The sequence below is a fragment of the Epinephelus lanceolatus genome, chromosome 8 (genome assembly GCF_041903045.1).
Source record: "Epinephelus lanceolatus isolate andai-2023 chromosome 8, ASM4190304v1, whole genome shotgun sequence".
NCBI classification, from domain to species: domain Eukaryota; kingdom Metazoa; phylum Chordata; class Actinopteri; order Perciformes; family Serranidae; genus Epinephelus; species Epinephelus lanceolatus.
The window spans coordinates 31783159-31797726 of NC_135741.1; the positions used below are offsets into that span (position 1 = coordinate 31783159).

Sequence of the window (14568 nt, forward strand, 5' to 3'; positions counted from 1 at the left end):
GAAATGAAAAACAACTGCACATTCAGATCACTTCTTTCCTACAGGAATATTCAAACATTAAGTCATCAATGCATTTTCTGACTCACCTGACATGCCCTGTTTGGAGATCTGCCGGTCATAGATCTTCTTCTCCAACGTGAAGTCGCACACCAGCCGGTAGATGTGACAAGGCTTCCTTTGACCGTAGCGGTACACGCGGCACACAGCCTGGGCGTCATGGCACGGGTTCCAGGAGGCGTCAAACACCACCACACGGTTCGCTCCAATCAGGTTTACACCCAGACAGCCAGCCCTGAGGCCAAGAGAGGTCAGAAATTTGGGTTATGTTTGCTATTTCTATGTAATGCCTTGACCTTAAAATGATCATTTGTATATAAATCACTCATCCCATGTCACGTTGAATTTGTAGGGGGGAAAAAAACAATGTTACACGGGGTGAGTAACTGATACACAAATGACCATTTTGTGGATGGAATATTCCTTTAATTTTACTGTTACTGTTTGTTGTACCTGGTTGACAACAGAAAGACCCACGCTGAGGTGTTGGACGGATCATTGAACTGGTTTATCAGTCTCTCTCTCTCTGAGGCTGTTGTACTTCCATCCAATCCTTTAAGACATCACACAACCAAAGGAGAGTTAGAACAGTCCTGACTAACAGGGTGGCTTCACTTTACAGAGCAACTGTATTCCTGTGGATTTGATTCTCCTCCTACTTTATGTAATCTACAGTTCAAATGTGTGCAGCGTACACAAGTTCTTAATAAAGATAACAATGTGTAAAATAAGGTAACCATGGACCTAATTAAGCTCAGTTCACTTTTATTTGATTGACATATTGACTTTGTGGATACAGCTGATATTTTCCAGTTATTTAAATATCCCTGTAATACACAAACACCAGCTATACAAAAGCTGAGAATCCCTCTCTGCCCCTGTGGAGGACCATAAACCAAAGTCTGGCTGTTATCAAGAAACACCAGCAGGTGGCAGCACTCATTGTAGGTCAATGAGGAGCAGAACCACTGCACAACCAAACTACTGTAGTCAGAGAGCCTCAAGAAAAAACAACAGATTTCTCAGTATGTACCATCAGTTATGCACGGTAGATAGAAAAACTGTGGTAATAAACTGAACAGAACATTCAACCATCTTCCACTGAACTACACCATGAGTCACCTGTCATTGAGCTTAACATATATACTGAACAAGGAACATTACTGATCACTTACTGTAGTAGTTGAGGTTGCGGACCCAGTTCTGGTTGGGTCTGTCTCTGCTGGCTGTGTTGGGTGAGGGAGGTACAGGTCTCTTAGCCAGGAAATCCTCAATAACTGTCAGGGTAGACAGACTCTGACTGCAGGAGAAAGAAAGATAGGCAAAATTAGGGACTGGATAACATGCCAAAAACCTTTAGTAATGTAAATGTAATGCAAAGTAGAATTTTGACCAAGTTTTTAGTTGGTGTTTATTTGGTATATCACGTCTTGTGTTTTGTACCTGAAAACGAGGATTTTATCTCCGTTCCTGACGCTCTCCTCTATCAGATGGAACAGCAGAACCATTTTGGCAGAGTTCTCCAGCATGCCGGGCTTGTAGTCATACATGATATCCTTTGCCTGGACATGTGAAGAGGGAGACCATTAAATGTACTGAACTACTTAACATCACCTTCACCTTTATAGTTCAGCTGAACAGATGTTGTCTTTATTTAAGTGACTCAGAATGACTTAAAAGAAGTGAGGGTGCACTGCTGATTTATAAACCTTATTAGAAAAGACAGGTAACGACTAGCACCATAACCTTTACTTAAATGGTTAGCTTCACACAATTCAACACAACATATATTGCGTGATTAAACCTATTCTAAGTGTTTTAAGACGCATCATGATGTCTTCATGAAGCAAACGTTTACAGTGCCTCCTAGAAGAATGTAAAATCACACATTGCTGCAAGGCAAAAGACTCCAGCCAATGAGTGTAATGAGGCTTATGGACAAAATTTTAGTGGCCCTAAATGTGAGGAAAAGGTAAGTGTTAAAATTTTGCAGACTAAAATGGATGGACATAATCTACTGTGGTATACATTAGTGAGTCCAGCCTTATTTGATCTGGATTATTGTGGATAAATGGACATTTCATAATTCTCTTTGTATTTCTCTTTATTCCACTGTGGGTGGCAGCACTGCACTGACTGCAGCATCTCAGTTAGGGGGAACACAATGTTCTGCTCACGATCTGACTGAGATTTAGGTTGAGAGCACTGATGGTGTTTTTAAAAAAGTGCATAGTGCAGCTTTGTGTTACAGAAAGCAATAATATGAAGTTAGTTCCAAAACAACGTACCCATTCATAAGTGATGACCTGGTTGGCTTTCTCCTGCAGCTGGTTGAGACTCAGTCCACCAATGGGGTTAGGGTTCTCCAGGGGCTTGGACTTTTGATTGGGTGTGGTTGGACATCGGGCGGGGCCTGTGGAGGTGATGTCATCAAGGTCTAAGTCTTGGTCACTGGCCATGTTTTCCTTCTGTAAGGCCTCGTACAGCACGTCTGGATGGTTCCAAATCTGCAGAGTGATGGGAGATCAGGGTTACGAAAGCACTGTCAAGTATGATAAATATATCCTGGTGCGAAAACATGTTGACATGGATAGTAACTTGTGTAATAGTATTATAATGACTGCAGAAACTCAAACAGAGCAAGAAGACATTTGTAGAAGTAACTTATGTTCATCCTGACACTGCAGATTATCAAGTAATTAATCATGGAATTTTACATAAAGGCTTTGGTAACTCTGTCTATGACACTGCTTTAAAAAAATCTCAACCAGAATTCCTTTTGTATCCAGGTAGTATCTCACACACAAGCCCTCCTCCTCCTCACCTTGCAGCAGACACAGAAAGCCTTCAGTGGGTTGAGGCTGAGCCAGCCGGTGTTCCCTGCCTCTCTGAAGCGGTTCATGAACTCTGTGTAGAGCGCCCTCTGCAGCGGAGACAGACGCACCAAGATCACATGTTCCTCTTTAGAGGGCAGCTGGTCCTTCAGGACGTCATGACCTCGTCTGGAATAAAGGCAAGTTACGTTCAATGTTTGGAAAATGTTTGGAAAACTGAAGAGCAGGTGGGAAAGTGTCAGATCTATGAGAGCCAAAGTCAGTGGAACCTTTGTAATCTCTTTTAAAGCTTTAAAAGGAGGTCAAGTTATTTTTCTGGGCAGTAGTTTTGGGTTTATAAAGGCAGGTGTCTCACCTCTGTACGAAGCCCTCCAGCAGGCTGTGCAGGACGTGGCTCCTGTACCTCATCAGCTGGACGTCCTGAGGCGTGCTGTCCACACACTGCCCGTTCAGAATGGGACGCTCAAACATGTTGCTGAACTCCTGCCGCGTACCTGAAATACATACAGGATGTAAAAACTGTAGTTAGAGGACTGACAGAAAACAAACAACTAAAATCAGTCTATTGATCTTAAAAAAGATCTGGAGCGATTTATCGCCTAAAACCAAACGCTGACTTTTCCCCATACCTAGGAAGTCTGGTCGCACAAAGTCAACCATGCACCAGTACTCAATCAGGTTGTTCTGTAGCGGATAGCCGGTCAGGACCACGCGGCGACGGGTTCGGATGTTCTTCAGAGCCTGTGACGTGCTGGCGTGGCAGTTCTTGATGCGATGGCCTTCGTCACAGATCACCACGTCTGGACCAGGCCGGGCCAAGGCTCTCTCGATACCTGGAGGAGGAGAACAGGCAAAATGTCTTCAATGATATTCTACACTGATGCTTCAAAAAGTAGCAGATATCAATTTTTGCCCATATGTCCATTTCCCACTCCTCTTTGTTCCTCCTCATCCCTCGCACCTTTGAGCAGTTCCTGCTGCCTGTCCTCTTCATCCAGGTCGATGACAACAGGTCCCGTTGTTTTTTTGCTCTTCTTCTTCCTCCCCGCAACAAAGCTCTTTTTCAGCGACAGGAGGCGGTACATCTCGTAGCCCATCAGCAGCACCCCTCCGTCCCGTGCCCAGTCCTCCACCACCTTGGCCCTGGTCGTTGTGTTCCTGGGTAACGTAAGAAAAGGCAAGTTCAGTTACTGTCGTCTTTCTTAAAACTGAAACCTCAATTAATTCCTGTCACAGAGAGAATTTTACACATTTTTATGTTACTTTTACTTTACTTTGAATCTGTGATATCATCTGCTTCATTTGTACAGACTGAACACCACCCTCTCCCTCTCTGTGGTGCCCCAAAGCAATACAGAACTTTGTACGAAGGCACTGTAAACTTAAAGTACCTAAAGTTTATTATGCTGTAATAAATGTCTTAAAATATGTGGGGGTTTTAGCACGATGACATAGAATGAAAAGTATGAAATATTTGAATGAAAGCAAAATAAAAAAAAAAGCTCAGCAGATTATTTTTTATCAAAGATAAATGCATTCAATCATCCAATTGTAAGAAATTACCATTTACTTATGAATGAATAACAATGATTTCAGCAGTGCTTCAACAGCAGGAACAAATGCCTGTTAATTTTTAATGCTGTTAAGATAGAATGAGGTTACTGTGTCACTCCCCAACAGGACTGTATCACGAAACTGTGCACTCATTTTGCAGCATTCCTTCTTTCCCCTCTAATCCCAACACACACACACACACACACACACACACAACGCACGAGAGTTTGAAAATCTTTCCAACCGAGGCAGCTGTCGAGAAAGAGGATGATGGAGAGACAGAAGAGAAGGCCAGCCAGATGGGGATATAGTGAAGAGGCAGGCTGGATCAGAGGGTCAGCGTTGTCTTTTTTTAAAGCGATAAGTAAAGTCTCTTCACTGCTTTGCATGAATGTAACTGTATCCAGCCTCCTGAGATGGCCTTAAATTAACCAATGGCCCTGCTGCATGTGTGTGTCTTTCTTGCTTCTTGTTATTTTAAGAAATCAAAACTCTTTATCTACTTTCAAGAACAATGTCATGATGCGTGTTTCTCTTAAAGTGACTGTGTTCAATTTTCCTATGTATAAAGTAAGCAGGTGGGAGCTAAAAAGAAAATGATTTCATTACTCACTTGTGTTCATCGTTGAGAATGTGAACCTTGAAGGCACGAGGCGTCAGCAGTCCTGGGTCGGTATCTGGAGGTATCGCCTCCGGGGGCGGGACCCACGTGTTGAACTCTGACAGCCAGTTCTGCAGCGTGTTCACCTGAAGTAATGGATAAATACTCTGAGTCAATCTTCAGTCCTCATCGTCCCCATATTGATTCTCTTCATGTGTAATCTCGTGCTGAAATGATCCACTGACTGATAGAAAATTTTACAGTTTAAACTTGGATCACTCATTTTAGACATTTTAGAAGTAAAAGCACCAGAGATATGGTATGTTATAGCTTTTTTTTTTTTTTAGCAACTGTGATTTTAAGACATAATTGTGGGCTGGGGTACATCTTGTGATGGGCATTTTTGTCTTTCTGACAATCTACAGGCTACAAAGTTTATCCTAAATTACCAATGAATTAATTAATGATGAATTTCATTGTAAACCGCAGCAAATGTTAAGCTTCTTGTGATAACTTAATCACACATCCATTTACTTTGTCACCAAAATAATAATTCACGTTTATTAGCATAAATTTGAGGTTTGTAATTTTTTTGATTGAATCAGTATTGTTATTCATTATCATATCGTCTCCATCTGAGCACTTATTGATCCACCCCTCCATATTTCCTTGTATTACAGCATCAAGTCCACAGGTGCTTACAGGTACAATGGCGAGCACGGTGTGAGCCTGGGTGTTCCTGAACAGGACGTCGATGAAGGAGATGACCTGCAGCGTTTTGCCCAAGCCCATGCTGTGAGCGAGGATGCAGCCGAATCCGTTGCTGCTGCTGAACCGCTCCACGGACTCCACCAGGTTGTCATACAGGAAGCGGATTCCACCGATCTGAGGAGGAGACGGAAAAGAGAAGAGAAGGAGAATTTAGTGATGGAACCAAAGCAGAAAGAGAGGGACGATGGTGACGAGAGAAAGTTGAAGCTGTGGCCATGGCGATAAGACAGCGAGGTGGTGAATTGGAGCGTGGGAGGAAGTGAGAGACAGGTGAACAGTGTAGAAGGTTGGTGGTGAAAAAGTAGAGATGATATCTCATTAAAAGTGAAGGAAAGATCACACATTGCTGTCCCTGACTTAGAAAAGGTCAAGAAATCTGAATTATGAAGGAAGTCATTTTCGCAGTATGAAAGGAAGATATGGACACAGCAATGAAACACACTTTAAAATACTCAGACACTTATTTGGACCAGACAACCAGACAAAAAGGGCCAAGCATTTGTTTTTGCTTGCAGCAGTAATAATAACAATACCTGGTGAGGTTTGACTGCTCGCGCCAGCTGAGGCGACAAGAAAATGTCCTTCTCCGTAGATGGATGGTTCACGTTGACCAGCACCCTGCCCTGGGTGTCTGGTCGGTTGAGGACGTCATTAGCGTGCGCGCCGCTCGGCTCGCTCTCTTCTTCCTCGATGGCCGATTCGCTGCTGACGTGGACGATGGCGTCATCCTCGCCTGAGCTCAGATCGATCACATCTGCACAGGAGGAAGCAGACAATGTTTCAAAAAAATTACACAACAAGTCCTGCAAACTGTTTCTTCTACATCAAAGTTCACAAAGCAACTCAAAAGGATTTGAATTTGCTCTCACATATGCATTTAAATGAAAAATACTTCCACACAAACTAACAGGAAATAATGGACAAACATTAGAGGAAATTCCAAAAATTCCATTGGAGGTCCATTTTAGGAGGGGCGTTTATTTCTCTCTGATAGCGCCTTCTGATGAAGAACCGTGTAAACTTTTTCAGAGGAAACTAAAAAGCTGAACACAAGACAACGTTTGGAAGTCTTGAACAAGGAACTCAGTACATGTTCTCACTGAATGACTGCAAAAAAATGAAAACAATTCTTAACAATCATTGGCCCTCATCACTGACCTTCATCTCAAGTGATGTGGTGAACAGTGGCTCCGTCATGAGCGTGATGTTACATCAAACACAGACGTCACTGAGTGTGTTTGTGTGTGTGTGTGTGTGTGTGTGTGAAGCAGACAGATTGAAATCCATATCTGATAAAAAGGACTTCAACGTCAACGGTATCAAGTGGTGAAAGTTACACAAGCTGGCGGGGCACAACAGGGAGAGGAGGTGTGTGTGTCAGTATGTTTGTGTGTGTGTGTGTGTGTGTGTTTGTGTGTGTGTGCTAGAGAGAGAGCTTATATAACTGCAGTGAATGGCTGGTTATACAAGTAGGATTAGAGTGGAGGGGGAGACTGGTTATGCAACCCCAACTAGAAATGTCACTGTGCCATTGCGAGTGTGTGTGTGTGTTCATTATGTGTGTTTGTGTGTGTGTGTGTGTATGTGTGTGTGTGTTCTGGCTCATAACCAGGATTAGCCAGCTTTATTGCTCCATAGACCCGCTCTGATCTGCCCCACAGACACTCTCTCCCTTCATCTCTCTTCCTCCCCTCCCTCTATTTGTTTTTTCTCTCTTTCACTCTTGTCCGTCTCTGCTCCCAAATCGACACATTATCTGTGTTCATCTCACCTCTCGCTCTTATTTGTGTGTGTGTTTGTGTTGTAGGTGTGTGTGCCTTCAGTTTGCCTATGTCTTCTTTCAATACAGAACCTATGTGTGTTTATCCCCAAATGAGTGTGTGTTAAAAGTGTGTGTTTATCCTTGACTGTTTGAGTGGCTCTGTGAATGTGTGTCCATGTGTGTGTGTTTGTGTGTGTGTGTGTTTGTGTGTGTGAGACTACTTGGGCAATAAGGGAACGGTACATGATGTACCCTGAGGAGGTTTTAAATATTCTGATGCACATGGCAGCTAATCTACGAAAACTACACACACACACACAAACACACACACACACACACACACACACACACACACACACACACACACACACTCTTCACAGGAACAGAAGAGATTTTTGACCTCAGCCGTTTAAATGTGTAGGCAGACTTTCACTAATTGGGTTAAAATGTTTCCACAGAGGTTGTGGAGTCCGTTCGCCCCTGAAAGAATTCAAAGCAATCTGCAATAGTGCCAGGGTTTGAAATAAAGTTAAACTTCGTTCATATTGTCTTTGCCGAAGGCTAAGATGACCGTAGAAGTCACTCACTCTGATTGATTTAGCGGTTGGTGTTTTCTTTGGACGCGTTTTTGAACATTATCACCAACATTCATTCTGACAAATCATCCCGAGGTTTCAGACGAACACTGGCCCACATGTCTGCTGTTTTGTGGCTTTCTGAATAAAAACCTCATTCAAAATTCGGGTTGTTTTTCAATCCTCCGTTTTATTTCCTGGAAATTGAAGCTGATGCGGCCTTTTAATGTGCCCACTTTCCAGACCCCTGGGCTCAGAAAGCAATTTGAAACAGTGTGTAATTTAATAAACGCATGGCTGTCATGAGGCTATTAGGGTTGCTTTGCTTAATCTCTGAAAGACTGATGCTTTAGAGATGTGATGTTTCCACCAGACATAAAAACTACCAGAACTGTGTATTCAAGTGATATTTTCCTTTGATAGATCCCTCCCTCAGTGACTGCTAGATGTGCCTTGGAGCAAGGTAGTGGACCTCAAATTGCAGCAATGGATTGGCTTCACGGTCTGTGGCTGAACTGGGCAGCTGAAGGGTCTAATTGTGATGACATCAAAGTCAAGAGAATAAACATTTAAAAAAAAAATCCCATTTATCATCAGAGCATCAGTCTGACCTCTCTGCCTGAACATTCAACTTTCATTCATTCTTATTGTGATTGTAGCTCTTTTCATAACGGTGCATTCACTAACACCTATGATAGAAAACTGTAAATCCATTACTTTAACAGCAATGTTACACATTCCATGTTTGAAAGAGGGTTATGTCTTTTTTCTTCACACCTCTTTATATGCTGTACTGAAAGAGGGATCATAAAACATGTGAGGTCTTTATTTTAAACAACCGCCTGCTTCTGACCTGTGAACTTCTGCTTTTTAACACGATATTTGACCGTTTAAACTTCCATAGAATGTCAGGTTTTTAGGGAACAGAAGCTATCGTCAAAGCCATGTTAAAGGGTCAGTTCATCCCAAAATAAAAAACAATCTAGACTGTTTTAGTGTGAATTGCCAGGTGTTGTAGATATCGGCAGAAGAGATGTCTGCCTGCTTTCTTTGGAACAAGATAGCACTCAACTTGTGGTACTCAAGGCACCAAAAAATAAATACATCTGAAAGTTCAACGGGAATGTCTCTTTCCAAAAATCCTGACCTGGTTACTCAAGATAATCCACAGACCTTGTTGTGAGCAGTTTCATGTAGGAGCTATTTTCTTTCTTCCAAACTTCTTCCAACCGCATCACAGCACAGGCGAAAGTGTGAATCTACTGCTAACTCACCTAGCATCTCTAAGCTAGCTACCTTTACAGTTCAGCAGAGGAGGACGCCTTCAATGTTTACATCTTGCACTGTGAAATGCACAAGCCTCTCACTCATGAGTAGATGCACACTTCCTTCTGTGCAGTGATGCGATTGATGGGTGCAGTTAGGTAGAAAGAAAAAATGTTCTCATGTGAAACTGCTCACGACAAGGTCTGTGAATTATCTTGTTGAGTTTTTCAAATATATGAAAAAAAGGGCAGACATTTCTACGGCTGATAAACAGCACCACAGGTAAGAGGAAAAATATGTGATTGATTTTTGGGGGGTGAACTGTCCCTTTAAAAATGATAATAAATAATGGAAGTGAGTTGAAAATCTGTGAATCTATCCATCGTTTTATAAAAGTGGACTTCAATGTTGGTGTAACTTGCACACTTGACATGTGAAATACAAACTCTTCACACGTTGTACCAATGCTCACACTGGGCTGTTAAGGCATTTTAAGAATTAGTATCTGGCCTATTTAAGGCTCTGCCAAGCTATGCGGACAGCTCAGAATATACAACTGGATGATGGGTTTTCACAGCTCTGTGTCGCTATCTGCTTTCATGACTGACCTACTAGCCCACTTACGCAATCAGAGGTTCAAGGGTTATCTGGGTCGGAGACCTTCGATGTGTGGGGCACTAATTCAGGCATCTGAACTCCTCCGTCATTATTTTATGATAGAAATATAGCCTGGTTAACATGAAAAGGGGTTGTACTTTATATGAAATGCATTTTCTCTAGAAAATTTAGATTTTTATTGTTAATACACCAGACATGAGCCACAGATTTAAGGAGTTTATCCTTATCCTGATTTCCAAAAGTGTTTTTTCACACGTGATAGAAAGCTGTTCTGCACTTCTGCCCGTCAGTCTGCTTTTGTCCTACGTATAACCTCACTCTTTTATCTCAGCTAATGAAAAGGAAGAATGCTAGCAAACAGTAACAAAAAGATCCACTGAAATTTAACTCAAAATAAAACACCTCATTTCTTTCAAGGAAAAGACACTCAAGTCATAATACTTGTAGAAAAAAGGTATAAACACTCCTCTTATCTAAAGTATTTGTTTCAGACAATTATGAATAAATTATGAAATATTAAAACAACTTCTTTGAGCAGTTTTGCTGATCTAAACTGCTCCAAGACAACTGTGTGAGTCTGTCTCACCTGCTTTGTGTGTGCTCTCTGTGGTGGCGGAGGTGGGCACATTAGTCTTGTTGTCATCCTCGCTGACGCCAGTGCTGCTGGAGTCCAGGCAGATCACTCCCTGCCTGACCGACTTCACTTCTTGCTGCGATGCCGTCGATGCTGACGACGATGACACGTGCTTTGTCACATCGCCTGGAGAGAAGGATAGGAATGATACAGCAGATGAAGGAAAGAGAGGAAAGAAGACGTTATGTTGTATGCAGGCAGGTTACTAGTCCCCAGTTAAAGAAGATGTGAGACATAGTTGAACCCCACAGCTTAAATGATTTGTTTAACAGTTGGGATTAGGGATTTATCTGGATGTACATGTTGGAAAATTGGCATTTGATGGACCAGTGGGTGTTGTTAGTATTTATGTAAGTTTTTTTGAGAGGTACATGCTCTCACCAGTTGTGTATTCAGGCAGCAGTGGTACGGGGAAATCCTGTTTGCTCTGCTGCTCCAGACGTCGCCTCCTCTCCAGCTCATCCTGCTGGGCGGCTTTGGTCACGGCCTCTAACTGATGCTCCCTCAGTAACTTCCTACACAAAAATAACATTTGTATAAATGTGGTTTCACAAACTGACAATTGTCAGTGTATTTGTTAACTGTAGGTTGACATGTGGTTTCATTCACCAGCGTAAAATTTTGGCATTGTACATTTATGCAAACCAGATTAAGTTTAATTACTTTATTAATCCCCCTGAGGGGAAATTCAATGTTTTCACTCTTGCTTGTCAATTACACACAGGTCTGAAAGACACACACATGCACAAACAGGACCTATACATGCACAAAGTGGAGAGATCTCAGAGTGAGGGGGCTGCCCTTTGGTCAGGCACCCCGAGCGGTTGGGGGGTTCGGTGCCTTGCTCAAGGGCACCTCGGCAGTGCCCAGGAGGTGAACTAGCACCTCTCCAGCCACCAGTCCACGCTCCATATTTTGGTCTGGACGGGGACTCGAACAGGCAACTGTCCGGTTCCCAACCCAAGTCCCTATGGACTGAGCTACTGCCGCCCCAACATTGCAACATTTGTAGATTTCATAATGTTTCTAAAGTGACATAGCTATAGTGACATGTATATGAGCAGAGTTTCTCCTCAGGCGAGTCTGTTGACAAGCAGCAAACAGCAGCAAACCAATGTTAGAGACTAGTTAAAAAAGTTAAAAAACATAACGTGAAATGTACAAATTTAACATATGACACATGCAAATTTAACATATCAATGGTTTGAAGAAACACAAAATGTCAGCATTTATTCTTGTGATTAGTTTGCGTAGTCATAGCACTGGAGTTACAACCAGGTATCAACTATTTCTTTACAGCTACATTAACCACTATAAATTAAATATTAGCATGAAATCAAATTACTCTTTTAGCTAATAGTTTTGGTGTAATAGTTGGTTAGTTTTTACAGTTTGGTTCAATCTCATATCAATTTTGTTTCTAGCCATTTCCAACTGGTAGGGCCGTAACGGTACATGTATTTGTGTCGAACCGTTTGGTACACGACTTTCGGTTCAGCACGACCCTGTACCGAATTATTGGGCGCAGGATATTATTTTATTTTATTTTGTTTTATTTTAATTCCGTTTTTGCGAGCCGAACCATTTAAAATATCTAGTTCCCCGACGGACGTAATTGAGTGACGGACCGAGTCCCGTAAATCTCCGCTTTCACTTTGTGCAGCGCATTCTCACATTTTGACAACATGGCAAGTGAGCCTGACAAACCTGAAGACCCACCCGCAAACCTTAAGTCCTCCGTTCGGGAACACTTTGGTTTTAGGGTAAAATACGAAGATGGAAATAAACAAGTGGACAAGACAAAAGCAGTGTGCCAACACTGCAGAACAGCGGTCGGGTATGTACTTGGAAACACGTCTAACATGCTAACGCATCTAAAGTGACACCACCCGAGTTTGAACGTTAACCGGCAAGACTAGAAAAAGCAATCTGGTGTAAACTACGATATCGTCATCGTTTAAAAAGAAAGAGCGTTTCCCTGACCATCGCGCTAAAGAAATAACCAACGCCATTGGAGTTGAGTAAAATTGTTTAAGCTGCACTTTAGATATTGAAGCATGTTTTGTTTACTGCACTTTAACAAAGTGGGAAAGCTAAGTAAGTTCCTAGTAAAACTGAATCTGATCAGGCTTTAAAGCTGACCAGCTGCACTATACTTTTTATTTTAATTGAGTAAAACTGTTAAAGCAGAAATGTATATTTATATTTTTCATTCAAAAAATGTGTTAAAAAAAAAACAGGATTTTATTTTTCACTTTTACATTTCTATTTTCATTCAAACAATGTGAAAAAGCAGGATTTTAGATATATTTGTTTCATTCAAAAATTGTGTAAAAAGAGTTAACTTCTGTGGTGGTATGTTTTAATAAGGTTACCAATAAGTAAAAGATATTTAATAGTTGTCTATTTTTTTCATTACTGTACCGAAAAAAACCGAACCATGACTTGTGTACCGAGGTACATACCGAACCGAGATTTTTGTGTACCGTTACACCCCTACCAACTGGATACAAAAGCTCTGATAAATCCACCGCAAGCTAATGTTAACTACCTGCGGACAGCGTTAGCAACTAGCTAGTGAATGTAGCCTAGCATTAAATATTAAGCTGTTTAACAGCCAGGAGTTTTTCTCAGGAGTCAGTGGAAACAAACCACAACTGAAATTAGAATTGGACAGTGGACTTACATGTCCTAGTGGACAGAAACATGACTCCAAATGAATGCTAATGTTGCTAAGTGTCTGCTGGAGGCGTGAAAGCGTTAGCTATTAGACAAGTTAGCTACAAGGACTTTAACAGGGCAGCATGTCCGTTAGCATGTTTTTGACTTTGTCTGCCCCTTAGTGGTCAAAAAAGTGAGGAGTCCAGCATGAAATCCAGAATAAAATTTAGCCTATTTTGTTTCTAAAGTACACAGTAAAAGACGATTAACAATACAGTGTGTGTTGGCTGTTGTTCAGGATTGTTTTTTAGGATGTAAGAAGAAATTAGGCTCACTACAATTTAAATAAATCTAAGATATCATGTGTTAATGCACCTGCAGTGCATCATATATTATATATTTATTTTTCAACTATCAGAATAGGGTTTGCCAAATAGGTTTTCAACTTCGGGGTACACAATAAAAATATTGAGGAAATGAAGGCAGAGTACTGCAAAAGTCAAGAACAAAAATATATAATAGACAAACTACATTAAGAATATGAAAAATATACCATAAATACCTATCATGGTTTAGAATGAGAGCTATGTGTGCCTCTCATATTATTATTATTATGATTATTATTATCATTGTGGGTTGCATTCTGCCACTGCCTCCTACACACACTCCCCTCAGTATATCTCTCTAGAAGCAGAAAGTTGCCAATACTTTGACAGCATCATAATTTCATTTCAGGAGAGAGAGAGTAATATGAGGTAAATGATGAACTTCTGGGGAAATAATACGTAAGTTCAGCACAGTCTGATCAGAGGAAATGTAACCGATGTAATGTAATACAGTGCAACATGTAACTAACAGAAATGACTCCACTCATTAACACTTATATACACAAACAGATGTTTGCATCTGTGTCTGAGGTTGTTGTAAAGATGCTGTTATGTAAAGCAACAGCATACTTGTGGCTGAGCTATATTATGGTTTCTGGCAGCCGCAGGAAATGAAGTTGCAGACTGAGCATGCGGCTGCATAATCACTGACAGATTTCATCAGTAATTGTGTGCTTTTGTTCTTCAAATGAGATTGAAATCAGAGATAAGGATGAAGGAATCCAGAGACAAACTAGAGAGATGATAAATCCTATTATCCAGCCAGCAATGAATGTTATTATAAAGACAATATGAGTTGAATAAGCTGAGTGAGTTAGTTTACTCTGCACCTCAGCAGAAACATACTCA

At 41.3% G+C, this 14568-nt stretch overlaps 1 protein-coding gene across 3 annotated transcripts in view; it reads right to left on the bottom strand.

Annotated features, from left to right (window-relative positions):
• The window catches only part of LOC117258922 (helicase ARIP4-like), a 99185-nt gene that overhangs the window by 4933 nt on the left and 79684 nt on the right, over positions 1-14568 (bottom strand). For all 3 annotated transcript variants that reach the window (XM_033630165.2, XM_078170197.1, XM_033630166.2), the window contains 14 exons: positions 11054-11187; positions 10625-10798; positions 6351-6571; positions 5749-5931; positions 5059-5192; positions 3853-4049; positions 3521-3724; positions 3247-3385; positions 2882-3059; positions 2346-2564; positions 1501-1619; positions 1233-1357; positions 511-610; positions 87-292 (listed from right to left, as the gene is read on the bottom strand). In XM_033630165.2, the coding sequence (XP_033486056.1) occupies positions 87-292; positions 511-610; positions 1233-1357; positions 1501-1619; positions 2346-2564; positions 2882-3059; positions 3247-3385; positions 3521-3724; positions 3853-4049; positions 5059-5192; positions 5749-5931; positions 6351-6571; positions 10625-10798; positions 11054-11187 (2333 nt within the window). The remainder of the gene's footprint in view (positions 1-86; positions 293-510; positions 611-1232; positions 1358-1500; positions 1620-2345; positions 2565-2881; positions 3060-3246; positions 3386-3520; positions 3725-3852; positions 4050-5058; positions 5193-5748; positions 5932-6350; positions 6572-10624; positions 10799-11053; positions 11188-14568) is intronic.